The sequence below is a fragment of the Musca autumnalis genome, unplaced genomic scaffold (assembly GCF_047663935.1).
Source record: "Musca autumnalis isolate F117 unplaced genomic scaffold, ASM4766393v1 scaffold_4, whole genome shotgun sequence".
In the NCBI taxonomy this organism is placed as follows: Eukaryota; Metazoa; Arthropoda; class Insecta; order Diptera; family Muscidae; genus Musca; species Musca autumnalis.
In genome coordinates this window covers 21,125,432-21,146,205 of record NW_027411977.1, presented here as the reverse complement: position 1 = coordinate 21,146,205, position 20,774 = coordinate 21,125,432, and the positions used below count along the sequence as shown (strand labels likewise).

Here is a 20,774-nt window from a genome sequence, read left to right as displayed (position 1 = left end):
CCATTTTAAAGTAAAGGGTGCTTATTCTTGAAATGTGTACCTATCTATTCCATATTAGAACCTGACCATTGTTTCGTCAGCCTAAAGGCTGAGGGAACAGAAACAATCTTTAAACTATCTCTGAACAATTTTTAAAATTAATAATAATTGTAAACAAAACATGTTTATAGGTATAGTATTTTTTAATTAAAGCAAAGATAATCTTTTAATCGGAATTTGATAATATTTCTGCAATATTCTAGACGCCATCAATTATTGCCTAAGAAAAACAAGTACCTAGATATTGTTGGTCTTGGCGTAAATAGCCAATATTTTAGATATAGCTTTGATTATGTTTTTTGCAGCATTGACGTCAGTTGACGTTTCAAGGAGAATTTATGAAAGAAAAACCCAAAGGTTTGGATTTTGTCCCAGTCTTAAAAATGCATTCCCCACTCCGGCTCATCATTGTGTCCCAACTGAAATGAAAACTCATGTGGTCAGTTTTTTAGTTATAATTTGAAATAGTCAAATAATTTATTTCTCTATAGTTATTGCGTCTGCATTTTGTTTTTGTTTGTTTGTAGTAATTATAAACATATTATTATTAAAAATAATGATTATACAAAAGGAAAAACAAGAAATGGGAAACAGGCAAATAAATAAGTACAATTTTGTTGTTTTGTTTGTTGTTGTTTTTCTTTTTTGGAAAAAGGCCACGACTTAATTACGCGTCTATTGTGTTTTACATTTAGTCTTCGTTGTATGATGATGGTTTGTCTGTTTCTTTGTGTTCTTTGCTTGCCAAAGAAACATTCTTCGTAGACTGCAACGTTTATGGGCAATGACGTTGTTCTTATTTTGTTTTGCAAGAATTGCCTTGATGTTTTTGTTTATGTATTTTTTTTATATTTATATAAATATATATAGGAATAATGATTGTCGCCATGTGGTCCACCATAGAGCGACAGCATCACTTTTATGTTTTTTTTTTATTATTATTGAACACCTAGAAACATTTTGTTTGGTTGGGGGTTTTTTTAATCAACTCCAGCAAAACCTTGGCTTCCTTCGATGGCTTTGATTAGTTTATCCTTTAGTTGTAAATAACCCTCATAGGGTGGTAAATCTAGGCGGTTAAAGCTGCAATTAAAAAAAAATAGAATTGGAATATTTAAAAATATTTTTATTTATTTATTTGTCATTTGTTTAATTTCCTTACCATGTATGTGCTCTGGGATAGTTATTTGGTGTACCCCATTTTTCAATGGTAAACATTTGTGGACCATTTGAACCATACAATTCCTTGAAACCATTCATAGGTACCCGTGATGTGCCAGTAACAAATTGCAGCAAACGTGAACGCATCTCATTGGGAAATGAGAGCACGGCACGCCAAAACCATTGTATGATAATGTGATTCTGATGATAGTCCCCCTTGTAAAGGGTGTTTTCTCTCCAATCCTTGACATCGATATTCTGTATGCCACACATCAGCAATTCCAATTCATGTTCATCGAATATTTTAATTAAAGTCAAGGGAATTATTGAACCAAAACCTTGTAAAAAGGCAGTCATTTGTTCTTTGACACGGGCCACAAAACGCCATTCAATCACCAATTTAATGTATTCATCTTTGTTCTCATCGGTCACCTCAATGTTGGCACCGCCTGGCTTCAATTCATGCTGACTCTTTTGACCGAATGTATCCTCATCTACACAGAAGGTCAGTTCCAGTTGGCGGGGATCGTTTTCTTTAATCCACATTAAGGAATTGTAATATTCGGTATCTACAGATTCCATGTCCTTGAGATCGATTGGCTTTTCTAACATCATTTTGTAGAAGGGACGTATAAAGAAGGCATCCAATAGTTTACCATGATAAACGGCCATGCCGGCAATGCGACCAATGAATCTATTATGGGAAAAGAAGGGAACAAATTCAATGTTAAATTTTTGATCTCAGCATCATCTGTTTGATATACCCACTTGAAGTAATGTAAATGATCCTCATTACACAGTCCACTGCCATTGTTAATTTGTAGAGTATAATTATCCATGGCTGAATACTCAAAAAGGCCATAGTACGGATTGAACATTTCTTTGGATAACAAGTAGAACCATTCTCTGGCCAAACCACCATAATCTGCAAGAAAACACGAAAAAAAGTAAACTCAATACAAATTATCCTAAAACAAGTAAAAAGTAGAGATATACCCTCAAGTGTGTTTTCAGAATTTTGTGGCCCTTTTTGGACATTTAAACTTGCCGACAAAAGTGATGATTAGGATTAAAGATCAAAAGTTTTGCGGAGGAGATACTAAAAGGAATGGATCGACATTGACCGTTATGGAAGTGGATCTCCAGCCGCAACATATAGAGACATAGGGGGTTTTTACACTCTTCGGTCTGTTTGCTCAAGAAGTATGGATTTGCCCCTGAAAAAAGGTTTACCATCATAATTGAGGCAGCGAATGCAAGTTCTTCAACAAAAATCAAAGTGATACGATAGCAGGTCTTAAAGTGAACTTATACGAAATTTTGTGTGGCAGGTACCGGATGGATTGGACAAATATAGTCCATATTTGAACCTGATCTATATCTAGTAGATTAGGATGTGTAAAGTATGGACCGATTCGGCCACTCCCTTCAAGACTTACCGTATGAACAAAATTTCCAACAACTTTTTAACTTTTGTGGGGGAGGTACCTAAAGGAGTGGACCGATATGGCTTATCTTCAAACTTAAACAATGTTTGGACAAAATATTACTAAGGCCAAATTTTGAACCGAATCGGCAGATCCGTTCTAGAGTTATCTCTCACACGGTGTCATAGGGGTTTTTTGCGACTTTTAGTCTATTTTCTCAGGAAGTATGGACTTGCCCCTAATGAAACTTGTACCGTCGTATGGAGTACAGTGAATACAAGTTTGAAACGGATCAACATTATTTTGAATTATTTTATTTTACGTTTTCTTTTGTTTATCATAAATGCATTTCTCATGTGTACATATTTCCTTTTATTATCACTTTACGTTTACGTTTCCAGTAACTTCATTCATTATTAGATTAATGCTTAGTTTACATTCGGCGTCGTTTCGTGATTTCGAAGGCGTTTCGTAATTTCGCGCGGAATCAAGCAAAATTTATCATGATTTCGCATACAAAAATGAAATCATTTCATTTCGTGATTTCAGAGAAATCAACATCGAAATCACAGTACACATGATATACAACCCTGTTTGTGCCTAAAAAAGTACCAAAAGTTGCAACACTTTTCACGTATCACAATAAACAAGGTATATGGTCAATTGCTGCAACAAAAAATTTCAGTATAACAATTTGTAAACAATGTGAAAAAAATATTAAATTACTTTGTTACAATGCTATTTTTCATTGTGTTCCCGTACTTTTTTAATGGTAATGTTAGAAAAAAGAGCGAATTGTCAAAAATTGCTTCCCATACAAATTTCTTAAAAAATACGGGAACGGAAAAATGAAATTGCAAAAACTCCAGCATAAATTTCAAAATCAACGTATCAGCTATCGTATTAGATGCCAATGAACATGCTTGCTGCTAGTTTCTACTAAGACAAAATTGTATGGCAGAAAACAGGAGAAGATGGTGTTATTCGGCGCTATTTTTGTTTACAGAGAAGTGCAAGTCTTGCTAGATTTCGGAGTACGGGAACGCATTTTTAACACTAAACGGGAAAACTACTGCAAGTACTAATGTTGTGCAGGTTCTGAGCACAACTTCTATCTATCAAAATTTATTATTATGACGTCTCAACGATAAAATCATTATTTTTTCATTTGCTAGTACTATACACAATTAATAGGATATATAGATAATTTTACGATAATTTTCCAAATAAAGTTGTAAAGTTCTATATTGTCGTATATTTTCGATGATTAATTCAATTTACAACTTGTTTTGAAAATTCATGTTCGATCAGCTGCGCATATGCATCTACCTTGATCATTGTAAAATGATTTTCCGAATATCTAGACCAACGAGTCTATCAGGCTGGCTTGGATAGCATTCACAGTGATGCAGTTGTGCACAGGTAGTTCAAAGGTATAGGGTGAATGCCGTACTAGCACCAGACGAACGCCAACTGCCAAGGCAAACTGAAGTGCTGTTGGCCCTCGCGATGCAACAGCCTCAATTCGTATTGGTGATACTCAACACACGCCGTGCATTTTTAAAGGACAAAAACAGAAGATTGTTTTGACGGTCACCCCAAAATCTATTGGGGAGTTAAAGTCTTCTTCTTCTTCTTTCTTTATTTCCTCTTAACTCCTTGGGGAGCATAGGGCCTTTACAAGGTTTTTCCAAACTATTCTATCATTCGCAATACGTTTAATTTCATTCCAGCTTCTGCCGCTGCTCCCCACTTCCTTCATCAGGCTTCTTCTCCAAGTGGTCTTTGGCCGACCCTTCCTTCTGTGTCCTTGCGGGTTCCAGTCTAGGGCTTGGCGACATATCTCATCTTGTTCTTTTCGCAATGTGTGACCAATCCATTGCCACTTCCTTCTTTTTATTATAACGGGAATAGGTTCTATATCACATTTTTTGTACAGATTTTCATTGCTTATTACATTTGGCCACCAGATTTTTAAAATAGACCGCAAGCATCTGTTTGTGAAGCTTTGCAATTTGTTGTTAAGGGTTGTTGTTGTTAACCATGATTCGCAACTATACAATAGTACTGACAGAACGTTTGATTTGAATATGTTGATTTTTGACTTCGTTAGTATAACCCTTGAGTTCCAGATGCTTCTTAATTGAAAGAAGGCGCTGTTGGCTTTACCAATTCTGAATTCAATGTCAGCCTGTGCACTGCTTTCGGTTGAGATCATGCTTCCCAGATAGCAGAATTTGTTTACGAACTCTATTTGTTCCTGTCCAATGACAAAATGATTGTTGTTTGATGCTTTTATTGCTAATGCCTTTGTCTTTGCGGTGTTAATTCTTAATCCGACTTTCGCTGAGTGGGCAACTAAGTCGTCGAGTTTAGACTGCATATCTGAGTGCTTGGTGGATAGTAGGCAAATGTCGTTTGCGTAGTCTAGATCCTCAAGATGGCTGCTTATAGTCCATTGGATACCACGACGGCTACCTGCGATTGTTTCCTTCATCACATTATCAATTACCAGAAGAAATAGTAGTGGCGACAGTAGGCAGTCCTGCCTCACACCGGATTTTGGACGAAATGGTTCCGATAAACGGCCATTGTGTAGGACCCGGCAATGGAATCCGTCATACTGAGCTTTAATAAGGTTTATGAGCTTCGATGGAATACCTGTTGTTTGTAGTAGCTCCCATATTTTGGACCGGAATACGCTGTCAAAAGCAGTTGTGTAGTCCACGAACGTCATATATATATTACTTTGCATTTCTATTGTTCGCTCAGCGATTATTCGGAGCGTATTTATATGGTCTACACATGACATATTTGCGCGGAACCCAGCTTGTTCTTTCCGAAGATTTGTTTCTACCGTGTAGTTAATTCTATTAAGAAGAATATTATATATTATGAGTATTTTGGAAGGTATGGAAAGAGGAGAAATCCCTCTATAGTTTTTACATTGGGAAAGGTCTCCCTTTTTCGGCAGTTTTAGTAGAATGCCTTGTAACCAGTCGTTGGGTAGTTTTTCTTCTCTCCAAATATCTTGAAATAGTGGGTAAAAAAAAAGTTGTGATATTTTTGTAGGACAGCATTTTATTATTTCTGGCGGAATACGGTCGTATCCTGGAGCTTTGTTGTTTTTGAGCCTTTTAATAGCATTCTCTATTTCAATGAGGGATGGTGGTTCGGTGCTGAGTTGATTAGACGTAGGTATGGGTACGTCGGACATGGTATTAAAGTTTGAAGGAGAGTTCGGAGTATTATCTAATGTTTCCATAAAGTGCGTGCGCCAGCGAGAAATTTGTTCATCAATGTTTGTTAGAACAGTCCCATCCTTTGATTTGATGGGGCGGTCATGTGGTTCATGTCTCCCTGCTAGCCGTTTTGTTATATCATAGACCGCTTTATTGTCGTTCCTATTTGCGGCTTCGTTTGCTTGCATCGCAAGTTCATCAGTGTATGCTCTTTTGTCTCTTCTACAAGCAGTTCTTCCTTGTTTTTTGTTGTGTATAACTTTTCCAATTCAATTTTTTTATGTGACGATTTTTCATTGTTCTTTGATATTTTCAGATTTCTTCTTTCTTCTATAAAGCTCCCAGTTGATGGGCTCATCCATTCCTTTTTTCCGGGTTTTATTATTTTTAATGTGTTCCCAGCGTTCTTCTATGCCTTCGTTTGGGACATTCTCCTGTTCTAACATCATATTTAAATCGTTTTCTACGGCTTCCTGATAACGATGACGTAAATTTTTGATGTATATTTTTGATGGCGCTTACTTTCATTTGCACTATCGCGAGAAGTAGGTGGTGGTCAGAGCCAAGCCAACAAGTACCACCTACTATGAGACCATGTCTGCTACACGTTTCTAATAGAAGTTCTCCGTTCTCGTTTCGTACTCCTATTCCGTGCTTACCCATAGGTTGTATTGTCTTTTCCTACTTTAGAATTAAAGTCTCCCATACATATCAGGGGAGTTAAAGTAATGTCTACAATTATAATGACAAAGACGTATTTTCCCTAACCAAACACTAGGTTTTATTTTTTCACTTACCCAAACCCGTTTCTCCTTCAAATTCTACCCATAATTTGGTTTTTAATAAATCCGTTTTGGTTACTTGGCTGATAATTCTATAAGAATCTTCTAATATTGATGTACGGCGAACACGAATTTCAAATTTATTGGGTACGTTAGTCTGGAAAAGAAAATAAAAAGTTATGTAAAATACAGTTTCAAAAAATGTTCAAAAACAACCTGGGTGGTTGTAAGCTGAAATGATAACACTGTGCAACATTTTTAAGGTGATCTTGTGCAAACAATTCGAACTGAGGATTTTTTGAAAGTACAGACCCAAACGACAAGAAACCCTAGTTGAGTTTTGTTGTGTCAGATCCAGCTCGCATTTTATGGCCCCATCTAAACATGGTTAAATATTGAGTTTTTAAAGAAATTCGGGGCTATATCTCTGAAACTAAAGCGAATCTTCTTCTGACCTCTGAAGCAAATTTGTAGATAAGGACAAGAATAAAATATTTGGAGAAATAATGAACTCGAAAAATTAAATTTATTACCTTAAATTTCATTTCGCACCGTATCTCCAAAACCGTTAATTTTTTCTGAATATTTTCTTTTGGAAAAATATTCCCTGGAATGTAATACACAACCCTTCAGATAATGTCATTGTTGTAAAATGCCTCTATGCCGTTGTTTTCAGTACATTTTTCAACGACGATTTAATAAAAATGTCAATAATGTAGTGAAATCCGAAATGCGAGAATAAACTGTTGGTGTGAACAGTGTTTGAAATACGTGTTGTAAAAGATACGATGCAAAATACCGCTGAAACAAAGTGAAGTAAGCGTTTTAGAGTTTCTGAATGTTCTAAAGAATTGTTGAGAACTTTATTTGGAAGATTTTTGCAAAAGGTTACTTGTTTCAACTCCCAATAGTTTAGCCGATACTGACCAGAATTTCAGCAATTATTTAAAATTTTCTATATTTTAAAGATTTTGATGCCCTAGATGAGGTTTTTCTTATGCGGGTTTTTTCAAAATATAAGTTCTACTAGTTTAGGGCTACAATAATGCTAAAGACAGCAAGGCCAAATTCCTATTCGTTTTTGAGATAAAGGCCTGATAAATGCAAAAAAGTGTAGATTTAGCCCGGTTTAGATGAGGCGATAAAATCCGAACTGGATCTGACAGGACAAAACCCTACTAGGGGTTTTGTAGCCAAATATGTACTTTCAAAAAATGTATACTAGAAGTTGTTTGCATTTTCAGTGTTGCATAGTGTAATTCAAGACCAATTGAAAATGCTCCATGATTGAAACATGCCTTTGAACCATGACACTGAGATAAATTAACATTCAGCCTTATTCTGAACGTAAATTAACCGTGAACATAAATGCTCTTTTAGGCTGAAACGGCAGAGAGACAAAACTCACGGCGAGCTTACATTCAGAATAAGGCTGATTTTCGGCTATAGCATTCCCTCTGTCGTACTTTTCGGTACACCGTTCCAAACCGGCGATATAAAACAGACCCATCGATTAGAAATATAGAACCGGGTTGAACTCTTCGATATGAGAAAAATTTTCTATTAGATCTTCTGGGAAGTTCATGGGAAATATTTTTTAACCGACTTTCTTGACAGTAATTTGACCAATTTGTTTTTTTTTTTTCGAATTGTCTTAGAAAAACAACTTATGTATCATACTTACAGGTTTCCTAAGATGATTTTTAAAGTATTCATATTTTTGTTTGTAATCCCTTGAATAGGGTACAGCTTGCCCAGCAATATTGGGATTCGATAATCGTGGATCTTCCCATTGTGTTGTTCTTGTATCTAGAAGAGAAGAAATGAAAATAAATTTCAATAGAAACCCCAATTCTGAGTGAATCTTCAAAACAACGTACTATGATCAATGTAAAATACTCGGCCATCGGTATGTACACGCTCTTCCCAACCCTCGGGTAATGGTCCCAAATCATCTTCAACACGTCGTGTTTGATTTGGCATTGGACTGGCACGACCATTACGTGGATCTATCCATGTTGTACGCCTTGAGGCATGATCTATAAAGAAGGTACGACCATTGGGCGCCACTTGCATGGACCATCGTGGCGGTAGGGGCTCCTCATCTGTAGTGGAAGCAGCCTTAAAAATTAAAGTTAAAATTTTTTGAGAATATGTAAAGTTTTTGAAGTATTTTTTAAAATCCTTACCGGTTCTGTTGTGGCTGCATTATTATCTTCAACCGAATTTCGTCTTGTTGACGATGCAGACGTTTGTGAACGATTTCCGCTATCTGTTTGATCACCATCTTCATTCTGCTGGGGAATGTTAAGAAAAGAAAATGTTCATTAATTGCGATTATTGTGGCAAAGATGTGGGTGGGTATGTTAATAAAGCAAATACTGGATAGCAATACACTTTAGCAACTACCATCAGTTGGACAAAACAATATTACTTATGAGGAATCCTACACAAATGTTTAGATTCAAAACTACCAACCATGGCACAATAACAAGGTGACACAGTAAGACCAGATCATGTTTTCTTTTGCTGTCAAAACTTACTGTTTTAATGGCAAATGAATAATAAATAAATAATTACAATTATTGAAAATAATTTAAAAATAGTGAAATATCCTATCAATAAAAGAATTGATAGATAGTAAGCGTTGAAATCGTCTTCTGTTTCACCTGGGTACAAATTTTAAACACACTTTAGATTTCGAACTCTTCTTCGGAGCAAATCTTAAATAAGTAAATATTACACACAGTATTACATTGCGAGTTATGTATGGAAATCGAATATGTAACAACAATTTCAACTCAATGCTTCTCTTTGAAAAATTAAAGGACGAAACAGTCTACTACAAGAAACAGGACTTACTGACTGTATGGATACAATGCGAAGTGTGCAATGTGGTTCAAGAAATTTGTTAAAAAGTGCAAAATGTTATGAGAAATTTTAACGACTTACTCCCAGCGCCATAAATCCCAAAGAGAGTGAATTGTTAATTTTACAAAAATGTTTCGAAATCTACCATTTGAAATGTTTGAAATGGAATAATTTGGTCTATTACAGAACTGCAAGAATCTACTAATTTTTACTATTTTTTTCCGATATCATAATGGAAAAATTGCTATCGTAGTAAAAAATTTTAGATTCTTGTAGGTTGTGGAAGAGGCATACAGCTTCTTTTAATTACACTTTTATGAACATCGAATGAACTGTGTCGTATTTTAAAAGGTTTTTTTTATTTTATGCAGAATAAATAATTTGTATTAAAGAAGGTCCAGTGGTGGTTGCTGAGCAATTCAGGACCAAATTGCTTTATTATGCGAATCTTTTTAATTTGAATATTTTCATTTATTGCTAAAGATTCTCATTTCGAAATTTGTAAAAATAATCAGCCGGCTAAATACCCTGAGCATATGACAGTACAACAAGTAAAAAAGTATCAGTCGGCTTTGCCGACAGAGATATACCCTCAGCCTATGTGGATTGAAATACTTTTTTTCCAAAAAAAAATGGGCATATGAACCGACAAAAATATGGATAGGATTAAAGCGCAAAAATTTGCGCGAATATCGATATATAGTGCTTTTTTACCATACTAGCCTACGAAAAACATAATATCTCTGTAAACAGGAAGGATCCTCGAATTAAACACACAAAAAAATTTTAATTTTGAAGATTTAAAGTTTGGACCAAATCGTTTGCTACTTCTATGAGATATCGCGCGTATCATTTTAGCGAATATTAACGAACTTTTGTTGGGGAGGTACCGGAAGCAGTGGACCTATAAGTACCACAATATCCAAAGTGTGAACGAACGTAGTATTCGGTTCGAGCTGTCCAGTCAATACATATGGTGCCATAGGGGTTTTTACAACATTCGGGCTGTTTTCTAAAGAAGTATGGACTTGCCCCGAAAAAAATTTTACTGTCGTAATTGAGGCAGCGAATGCAAGTTGCTTTAACAAAAATCATAGTGATACGCGAGCAGGCCTTAAAGTGAATTTATCAAGAAAATTGTGTGGGAGGTACCCGAAGGAGTGGACAAATATAGTCCATGTTCGAACCTGACCTATATCTGGTATATTAGGATGTGTAAAGTATGGACCAAATCGGTCTCACCCACCAAGAGTTATCGTGCGCACAATTTTTCCGAACATTTTTGAATTTTTGTGGGGGAGGTACTTGAAGGAGTGGACCAATATGTCTTATCTTCGGACTTAAACTATGTTTGCACAATATATTACTAAGGCCAAATTTTGTATCGAATTGGCAGATCCGTTCTAGAGTTATCTTGCGCTCCTACCACCTCACACGGTGTCATAGGGGTTTTTCGCAACTTTCAAGCTATTTTCTCAGGAAGTATGGACTTGCCCTTGATGAAACTTGTACCGTCGTATGGGGGGCAGAGAATACAAGTTGCTTAAACAAAAAGCAAAGCGATTCGAGAGAAGGTCCTAAACTGAACTTATCCGAAATTTTGTGTGTGAGGTACCCGAAGGAGTGGACTGATTGAGTCCATATTGTAACCTTATCTAAGTCAGCTAGAAATTGTACGATGTTCAAAGTATGGACCAAATCTGTTACTTCCTTTATAAGTTATCGTGCGCACAAATTTCCCGAACTTTGGTGGGGGAGGTTCCGGAAGGAGTGGACCGATATAACCCATCTTCGAACTTATACTAAGTTTGGACAATATATTACGAAAGCCAAATTTTGGACCTAATCGGTTGATCCTTTCGAGAGTTATCGTGCGCTCCAGCCACACAGACGGACGGACATGGCTTAATCAACTCCAAATTGTCTGAAACACATTTCGTCCTTGGGGTCTAAAACCATTATTTCGATAAGGCACATTTTGCACGTATGAAAGTGTATATACCCTCGTTAGCATAAATGCTTAAGGTAATAATAATTATTGTTCCACAAACGTCCCAGGCGGAAGAAGGGAGACTTCTCTCATAGCAATGAGTGCACCGCGATTCACATTAGCTCAATGATATGGAACCTAATGTTTATCGTCGAGTCCGAACGGCGTGTCTTAAGACACCACTTGTAGAGAAGTTTTACATGGCTGAAATAAATAAATAAATAAAATACTCAGAAAATGTCGCCTACATTACTGACGGGGAATCGAACCCACGACCTTCTACGTGCAAGGCGGGTGTGCATACCATTGCACAACGATGGCATCCCACTGAACCACTGTGAAACCGAATACAATCGTCCAATATGTTCAGGTGGAGCCTGTCTTCCAGGTTGTGAACAGCGTGACAGTGGATTTATCTGTGAATATTTTCATATTCCTCTCATGGAAGAACTGCACTAAGTCAGCTATGTAAATAGGACCGGACGCCAAGATCGTACAATCATCTGAATACATTGGATCTCTGTGCCGTCTAGAAGTTGTGGAAATTCCGAAAAGTGAAGGGTAAATAGTTCTGGAGATAACACCCCTCCCTGTTTCACACCACGGATCTTGGACTTTTTATTCGGCGTCCACACAACACATATAATTGATTATTCAAAATTTCAAACACGGCTGGAGGAAAGTCTTCTCTATGTCCTCGAATAGGTCAAGACTCACCATAACAGTTCGTTCGCACGGTCTTTTCTGGTTCAGTCTACGACTGATATGTTGTTGTAACAGTGTTTTATTATTATGTTTGTATGTTCGTTTTCCTGTTCAATCTGGCTCTGGGTCTATCTCCAGTTCCGGGAAGTTAGCTACTTCGATGGGATGTAACCACAGATCCACCGGAGTCAGATGAGTAGGCTTGGCGGGGTAGTTGTATAGGTGCTTAGTATCGTACGGACCCATGCCGCATACCGGTCAGATGTCTTGCACGGTGCGATCGATTCCCGCCCAATAGGAATTTAGGTGACTGCAATATCCTGAGCGTAATTGAGCCAAAACTACTCTGGTTTGTCGTGGTAGCTGACGCTCTTCAGCTACGATATATGGGGGATGTGCTCCGATGACTGCATTCACACAATAATTGCTTATGGTCTTACTAGTAGCAACTGTGTGCGTGTGAAAGCTGTTCAAACCTGCCTGATATGCCTGTTGATCTAGAGGTTCTCTCCGATATTGTTGGACCGTCGTCTCTAGAGCATGAATATCCTTCTTGATATGCCTGGGTGTATCGGTGGCCAGCAGATGGTGATTGGGATGGCTATCACGGTAGCACCCGAGCAAGTACTGCAACGATAGCATCTCATTATGTTGTCGTACTGGAAGAATCTTTGCCTCCTCATGTAGATGGTCCACTGTATATTTGAGGAGGCACACTGTTGCTGTTCTCAGGGGCGGCGTTCTGACAAATTTGAATCTTATCCCACTGCGTGTCACATAAATTCGGGGACCAAACTGGCGCCGCATAGCTTACCACAGACCGACCTATCGCTCAACAAGGTTTCTTTATCTGCACCCCAAGTGCTGCTGGCTAGGGACTTGAGGACCTTGTTCCTACATTTCAGTTTATCGCAGATAGCTGTGGCATGCGCGGACGACGTGAAAGTGGTGTCGAATGTGTCCCCTAGAATTTTGGGGCAGTTTGTGGTCGGAATTCTGTTACCATCGACCCTGATATTCAACTCTCTTCTATACTGCGCCATGTGGTGAACAGAGTGGCCGTCGATTTAGTGGCGGATATCTGCATATTCCTCCCGTGAAAAAAGGTGGTAAGATCGGTTAAATAGGAGTTCAGTCTCTCACAGATGTCATCAGGGCAGGTACCTGACGCCAGGATCGTGCAATCATCCGCATACGTTACGATCTCAATGCCGTCTGAAGGGGGCGGAATACAGAAAAGGTAGAGGTTAAACAGTTCCGGAGATATCACCCCACCTTGGACAACTCCCTGTTTCACTCCACGGGGTTTGGACTTCTTGTTCCTGAATTCCATGTACGACTGGCGTCCACACATATAATTGACTATCCAACGTTTCAAGCTTGGCCGGAGGGTAGTCTGCTCAATGTCCTCAAACAGCGTGGAGTTCCTGACTGTATCAAAGACTTTTGATAAGTCAAGCGCCACCATCACTGTTCTATCGCACGGCCGTCTCTGGTTGAGTCCTTGACAAATATGTGTGGTAATGGCGTGCAGCGCAGTTGTACAGCTGTGCTGCTTACGGAATCCATGCTGATGATCGGCAACTTGATAGCTATTTCTGATACTGGGGAGGACTAAGGCCTCAAGGGTCTTTGCTACGGGCGACAAAAGCGAAATCGGTCTGTACGATTCACTTTTGCTGGCATCCTTGCCGGGCTTCCGTAGTGGAACCACCCTTCCCATTTTCCAGACTTCGGGAACAATGAGGGTGGATAGCGATAAGTTGAGAACTTTAATGAGATACTCCACTCCCGGCTTATCCAGCTGCTTCAGCATTACCATGGAGATTCCATCAGGGTCCAACGCTGTGGATGATTTAGCGTTCCTGATGGCATTGGTAACATCATCCATTGTAAACTGTGGTGGTTCCTCCTCGGAAGGAAGAGATCGGATGCGACGTAATACTATTCTCTTCGCCCTGTCACTCTCGGGGTGCTCGACAGACAGTCGATTGAAATAACTTGCACACCTCTTCGGGTCAGTCAACGTAACGTCGCCAAACGTGACTGAGGTCCTCTCTTCCCTTCTTCCAGGGTTCGAGGGTGACTTAACCGTTGCCCACAATTCTCCTTTACCGGCTCCAATGTCGCAACTCTTCAGATGATTTAACCACTTGTTCCGCTTATGCTCGCTGACCAGCCTGTTAACTTCCAGTGTCAGCTCCCTGACTCTGGGGTCATTGGGATTGGTTCGACGAAGCTCATCACGCTCATTTGCTAATCCCGTCACCTCTGCTGGGAAATTTGTTCTTACTTCGGGTATTCGACCAGCAGGTATATGGCGAGCGGCTGCAGCATTGATGATGTCTCGGAACGTCCTTTCCGCTACCCGAACATCAGAAGGATTGGGTAATCCTCTGAAGCGGTGATTGGTGAACTCTCTGAAACTCGGCCAATCAGATTTCCCATGATTGACGAATGTGCGGCGTTCAGAGGTGATGAAATCGGGTGGTCTGCTAATGGAGACAATTATGGGGAGATGGTCTGATCCAAGGGAAATGACGGGTTGCCAGGTGACGTCATTTGTGAGACCAGGTGACACGATGGTTATGTCTGGCGAACTGTGACACGCTCCTCTAATTCTGGTAGGGGCGTCCTCATTGACCGAGCAAAACGTAGAGCTATCAATATGCTCAGCCAGCGCTATACCTCTCTGGTCGTTTCCGAGGGCCGAATGCCACATCTCATGATGCGCATTAAAGTCCCGCAGGACCAGACGATTATGACCTTCCAAAAGCGGGCTAATGTCAGGCTTATAATCTGAGATACAGCTATTTCTCGGCGGGATGTATACGTTCAGCAACTCTATCTCTCGGCAGTTCCACACCTGACTGGGTATAACAGATACATTTCATGTACGGGTCATTAGAGTCAGGCTCAAGCGAGATAGGTCTGCATTGAACAGGCTGGTGCGAAAGGAAAGCCAATTCCCCACCTCCAATTCAGGTGCGGTCCTTCCTTATTACGTTGTAACCATCACAACGTACTTTATAGGTATGTAAAGAAGCAAAATTGCCACATTTGGGAAGAAGAGCAACTTAAAGAGATTTAAGATTCATCCAGAAAAAATAACGGTTTGTGGGTCGGTGGAATCGTCGGACCCTATTTCTTCAAAATGATGCCGGTTAGGACTTCATCATCAATGGCGACCGTTATTTCAACAAAAACAGCTTCGATTCCGGTCTTGGGGAAAAACATCAGACGTGCCATTTCCCAGTTACCAGTTGAAAAGCTAAAACGAGTCATTGAAAATTGGACTCAACGGATGGACCATCTGAGACGTAGCCTCGTCCAATATTCGTTAGACATAATCTGGAAAAAAAATTCATCGAATGTTCTTTCAAATGATAATAACATTCCCCTTTCAATTTGATTTTTCTGTTTTTTGTTTCTTTAAAGAAAGTGACAATCTCTGATGGGTCAACCTTTATTTTTTCGAAAACAAATGTTAGCCTTTGTTAAACCTTTATGGCCTTTGGAAGATCTACTCCACTGAAGTTTGAATTTGACCTGAGGAAAAATAACGCCCAACAGTACAGCTGTACTATTATATATGCATAGATTTATCAAAAAACGTTTTCTAAAATAAAAAAAATGTCTTCAGGAGCAGCTCACCAAGCTTCAAATATTTTAAACTAATGTGTTTTTTTGCCTACCTTATTCTAAATATTGATCTGTTCCAGAACCTGCAAGAATCTAATATTTTTAAAATTTTTACTATACTTTTTTTTATAAATTTAACAAGTTTTACAAGGATAGGCCAATAAAACCGAATACTGAATCACTGTGCAGGCGTCATTTTCACAATTTATATCCCAACATACTCAACAATTGGAAACATTTTCAAAATAGACTAAAAGTGAAACGATGACTTTTAAAAAATGACAAAAACAACATCAACATTTCATTAGAGACCATATGTCTTTTTTTGGAAGCGTGTTCAATGGATGTATTATTTCATACAAGATGACTATTAACATGTAAATGGATGGGATGGGATAAGTTTCTAAGTGTTTATTACGCACCGATAACTGCCTAAATGTTTGTCCTGAGTTATTACGATTGCGTAAATTTTCCAATGCCACTCGAGATAAAGAATTTCCATTTTGACCATTGGGTGGAGGAGGTGGAGGTTGAGATGAACTTAGACATAATCTAATTAAAAACAAAAATCGAAACTATGAAACTTGAAAAAAAAAACAATGGAGATATTTACACCATTCACACAAAACCTATTCAAAAAACTAAATTGTTAATATTAGATTTGTAACGGATAAATTGGAAAGGACTTTGATTTAGATTTTTTTGAAAAAAAAGAAGAAAATTTGATTTGAAGATTTTCGAATTCATTCAGGCCAATCAGGGTTAAGAAATCAGTGTTGAATTTGGAATTTCGTCCCACTATTTTCACCACAATTTATTTCAATTTATTATTCCTTTTAAGTAAATTAATCGGGAAGAAAATTTTTCATTTTTTTTTTTTTTTTTTGCCGAAAAGTTCATGATTGTCCTGATAGTGCAAATAGCCTTTTCCATCCGATTTGTAACGAATTAGTTGTTAACAATTATATGTTAGAAGAAAGCTTTTGGGCTAAAACGTCGAACCTGATACGATCCATGGTATTGTTAACATCACTTGTTTGGCGTACAGGCCTTAAATCATTGAGTAAAGATGTAGCAGAAATTTCGAGCCGACTCGTTGGATGTCGCAGAGAATTGTATATAAATCTACGAAATTGAAATTTTTTATATTTTCCGTTAATTAAAAAATTAAATATTTTTTTTAAATCCACCATTCACAACGCGTTGGTCTAACGGGAAAAAATTGTGCTTTAATCGCTTTGGGATGTTCTTGGGAAAAAATTATATACATACATATCGTCATCGGAAAAGCCCAAAGATTTAACCCTAAAAAGGTTACGTTAAGGGTTACGTCTTTGGGTAATGTGTTCTTTTATAACATAAACACCATTAGCGTTGTGAATAGTTTATATGTGAATAGTGTAAATATGGGTGTTCAACAACCTGATATGATGATCTTCCGTCGCTGAATCATCGAGAGTTTCATTCCCATTTGCATCATCATTGTTATTGTTGCTCTGACTATTGGTGGTGGTGGTGTTGGGAGAGGTGATGGATTCATTGGTGCTGGGCAAACTTAATGGTGTACTACTAGTTGATGTTGTTGTATTTGTACTACTATTTTGACTTAAAGTATCCTATAAAACAACAACAACAATTTGTATTCGTGAATAAAATAGCAATACACACACACAATATCTTAAAAACTATCTTCCAAAGATGCAGGGAGAATATAATCTTAACAATAGAATTCATCACAACATACAAAGATACGATCCAGATGTAAATTTTTATCAAGAATATCAGTTGTTGATGCCCTACGAATGCGACTATGTCGTTGTTGCTGCTGTTGCAGATTGTGATTGTGTGGGCATTGAATCATTGAATTTCTTCGTTTATCGTTATTATTATCCGAATCTAGACCATCATCGTCGGAACTATAATGTACAGTACCACATTCACAACAGATTTCGTCATCATCATCATCATTATGATCTTTGCCACTAGCTGCGGCAGCATCACTTTCTCCACTTTCATTACTCGTGGTACTGCTGTCGGTGCTTAAAGAACTACATAAAAATGTACTAAAACGTCGTACATTTGTATTGGAAATACTGCCATGACTGAGGTTACCAATACTAACATCGGTGCTGAACTGATGTGATGAAATATAAAAGGCGATTTTAAAACAAAAATTAAAAATTCTCATTTTAAATAATTAATACTTTCTATTTGTCAATTTTCACATCAAAATTATCAGCCCGATCACGAATATTAACTCCCCGAGAGTTTTCTCATTTGCTGGTTTAAGTTGAAGCAGCAGAGAGACAAAACTCACGCGGAGTTTACATTCATAATCAGGCTGTATATTTATAATGTAAACAGTTTTTACCATAGAAGACAAGTTCTACAATTCAATATTATAACTTGAAACTACGAACAAAGGAAGCTAAGATAAACCGAGTTTATATAATACACATTAATACATCAAATGACTTATTGGTATTTACATACATACATGCGTTATATTGGCATTTACAGACTTATTTACCCAATGGCGACTTATAATCAATCTGAAGAATTAATAAGAATTGCTAACATTTTATTAAGATTTACATATAAATGCCTGAACGTTTCCCTGGCATTCAAAGTCTCCTTCTGAATATTGTGTTGCCCATAATAACATCATTTCTCATTTCCAAAGTGAATGTATTTGATTGCCTTTAACATTACGGCCTATCACAATAAAATTGTTCTCGAATAAATGCTTTCCCTATACTTGATCTTAACCCAATTAAACACCAGTAATACAGAAATAAGCATTTAAAAAATCAAAGTTCAGAGGTTCCTTACACTATGTAAAACTCATTTTATATTCAATTATCTCTCTTAGTACTAAAAAATACAATTTCATATTTTATACTTACGTTTGTCCGATTTGTCTCTGAATCATCCACACTAATGTGAAATCGTCTTTGGAAATCTGAAGCGGCTGCTTCCATATTTATATTAGCATGATTGGTATTCATTCTGAAAAAAGGAAAACAAAATTATAATAGTAACAAGTAAGAGCAGGCTTTAGTCGGACAGGGCCGACCATGTGATACCCTATACCACTATAGATTTGCAATATCTTTCCTCCATGGATAAATATAACCTGTACATTACAAATTTTACCAATTTTCACACAAAAGTTTTGGTCCATTTAACCCGCTAAATATTATCCGATATTCATGTTGCTTTTCACACGCCTTCTCCATCATAAACTTAACTTTTGTGTAAAATTTCGCGGCGATCGAACTATTATTGCGACCTACAGAGCGGCTACAAAATCGACCAAAAATTTTGTTTTTGGTCCATTTCATCCCTTTAATATTTCACGATCATCGCCAAAAACTAATCAGTTCTATTCTGGTACAACCCCGACCTTCATACTAAATTTCGTGACAATCGGTCCATAATTGCGGCCTGTAGCTTGATTACAATTTTTAATGGACGGACAGACGGACGGACGGACACACATAGCTAAATCGCTTTATCTCGTCGAGATATGAAGTTTGGTATACCACATGAGGGGTCTACGACGAATATTTCGCGGCGTTACATGAATTTTTGGGAAAACAAACTTATTATACCCTTTTCCACATTGTGGTATAGGGTATAAAAATATAAAATGTCGTATGGAATTTGATAATAACATTACAGCCCAGTTCAGTCAGCTGTTACCTTATATTGTTCTACCATGTGAAAATACCTTGATTTCGAGAGTACTGTAACTATTTTGGTTCAGTTAGTCCTAAGTCATCCGGTAAGAAAAGGTCAGGGTGGCAGATAACTTCAGTATTTCTATCAAAAGGGTTAGTGGTGTAGGGTATCACATAGTCGGCCTCGTGCCAATATAACTTTTGCTCACTTGCTTCTTGTTGTTTTATAATTTGAAAGAGGTTTTAAGGGGGTTGTAGTAATTGTCATGCCCTTGCCGTGGTAAGGAGGCTATACCACGGTAGACCTCAGCTCCTCCATAGCTCAATATCCCATGGACATTCGAACTTTTAACAAAAAAACAAAAACACAAAACCCTCAAAATGAATCTTCGACTGATGTAGGTGTGGATGCCTTGGCACTCTCAGTCTTTACACTCACAAGTGCAACCTCTTCATTATCCCTGACAATCACAAATATGGACATTGACAACGCTGCCAGCAGCTCTAACTCTGCTGCAAATGAGCGGACTAAAAAAATGGGCGGGGACGACCCTCCGCAACTGGACCATATAATTGAGGAAAGTGTCCCTTTGACACTCAAGGAGGAAAGCATCCCTGATGAAATTTGGGATACATTATCGCTGACTGAGGAGGAGGAAGATACGAACGCGACAGTGATCCATGTCCCTACCTCTTGTCTCGTTAATTATCCCCCATCCGGTGATGTTTTGGTGTCGGACAATCCCGACAAACCTCTACTTCTAAGGCAAAAAGCAGTAGAGGAGGGGAGTGGCACGAGCGAAGGACCTATCGATAAGATGGATGATTCGCTGAATCCACAGACCTTCAATTATGCCAAAGCCAGCGAAGCAAGAGCACAAAATTATACCGAACTAACTATTGCAATCGGTATGCTATTAAAGACCCAAACACCATCAGCGTAAGGGAGTTTCAAATGATACCTTGTGAGGAGATTCGAAAGAGAATATCCTCAAGTAACAAAGAGGGAAGTACGTGTCAGTGAAATCCCTACGTCAAGAGAAGGTGATGAAGGGAGGAGACTTCAGCTCTGATAAGGACACCCCTTTATCGAATGCGGCAACGTCGCTGCCCTCAATGAAGGCTGAGACGAAGCCAAAAAGGAACAAGTAAAAAAGTATCAGTCGGCTTTGCCGACAGAGATATACCCTCAGTCTGTATATATTGAAACAATTTTTTCCCAAAAAACTTAT

The 20,774-nt window shown here is 38.0% G+C and overlaps 1 protein-coding gene across 49 annotated transcripts in view; it reads right to left on the bottom strand.

Moving 5' to 3' along the window:
* Positions 1-544: 544 nt before the first annotated feature.
* Positions 545-20,774, bottom strand: part of Nedd4 (E3 ubiquitin-protein ligase Nedd4) — a 49,438-nt gene continuing 29,208 nt past the window's right edge. For 11 of the 49 annotated variants that reach the window (XM_073983579.1, XM_073983577.1, XM_073983581.1 and 8 more), the window contains 8 exons: positions 18,766-18,868; positions 8,841-8,948; positions 8,532-8,772; positions 8,336-8,460; positions 6,667-6,808; positions 1,969-2,125; positions 1,202-1,894; positions 545-1,122 (listed from right to left, as the gene is read on the bottom strand). In XM_073983579.1, coding sequence (XP_073839680.1) covers positions 1,020-1,122; positions 1,202-1,894; positions 1,969-2,125; positions 6,667-6,808; positions 8,336-8,460; positions 8,532-8,772; positions 8,841-8,948; positions 18,766-18,868 — 1,672 coding nt within the window. In that variant the 3' untranslated portion in view covers positions 545-1,019. Of the gene's footprint in view, positions 1,123-1,201; positions 1,895-1,968; positions 2,126-6,666; positions 6,809-8,335; positions 8,461-8,531; positions 8,773-8,840; positions 8,949-16,281; positions 16,412-16,861; positions 16,985-17,281; positions 17,476-17,603; positions 17,994-18,765; positions 18,869-20,774 lie in introns of all 49 variants that reach the window. The other 38 variants (XM_073983562.1, XM_073983557.1, XM_073983565.1 and 35 more) reach the window with 6 other exon arrangements.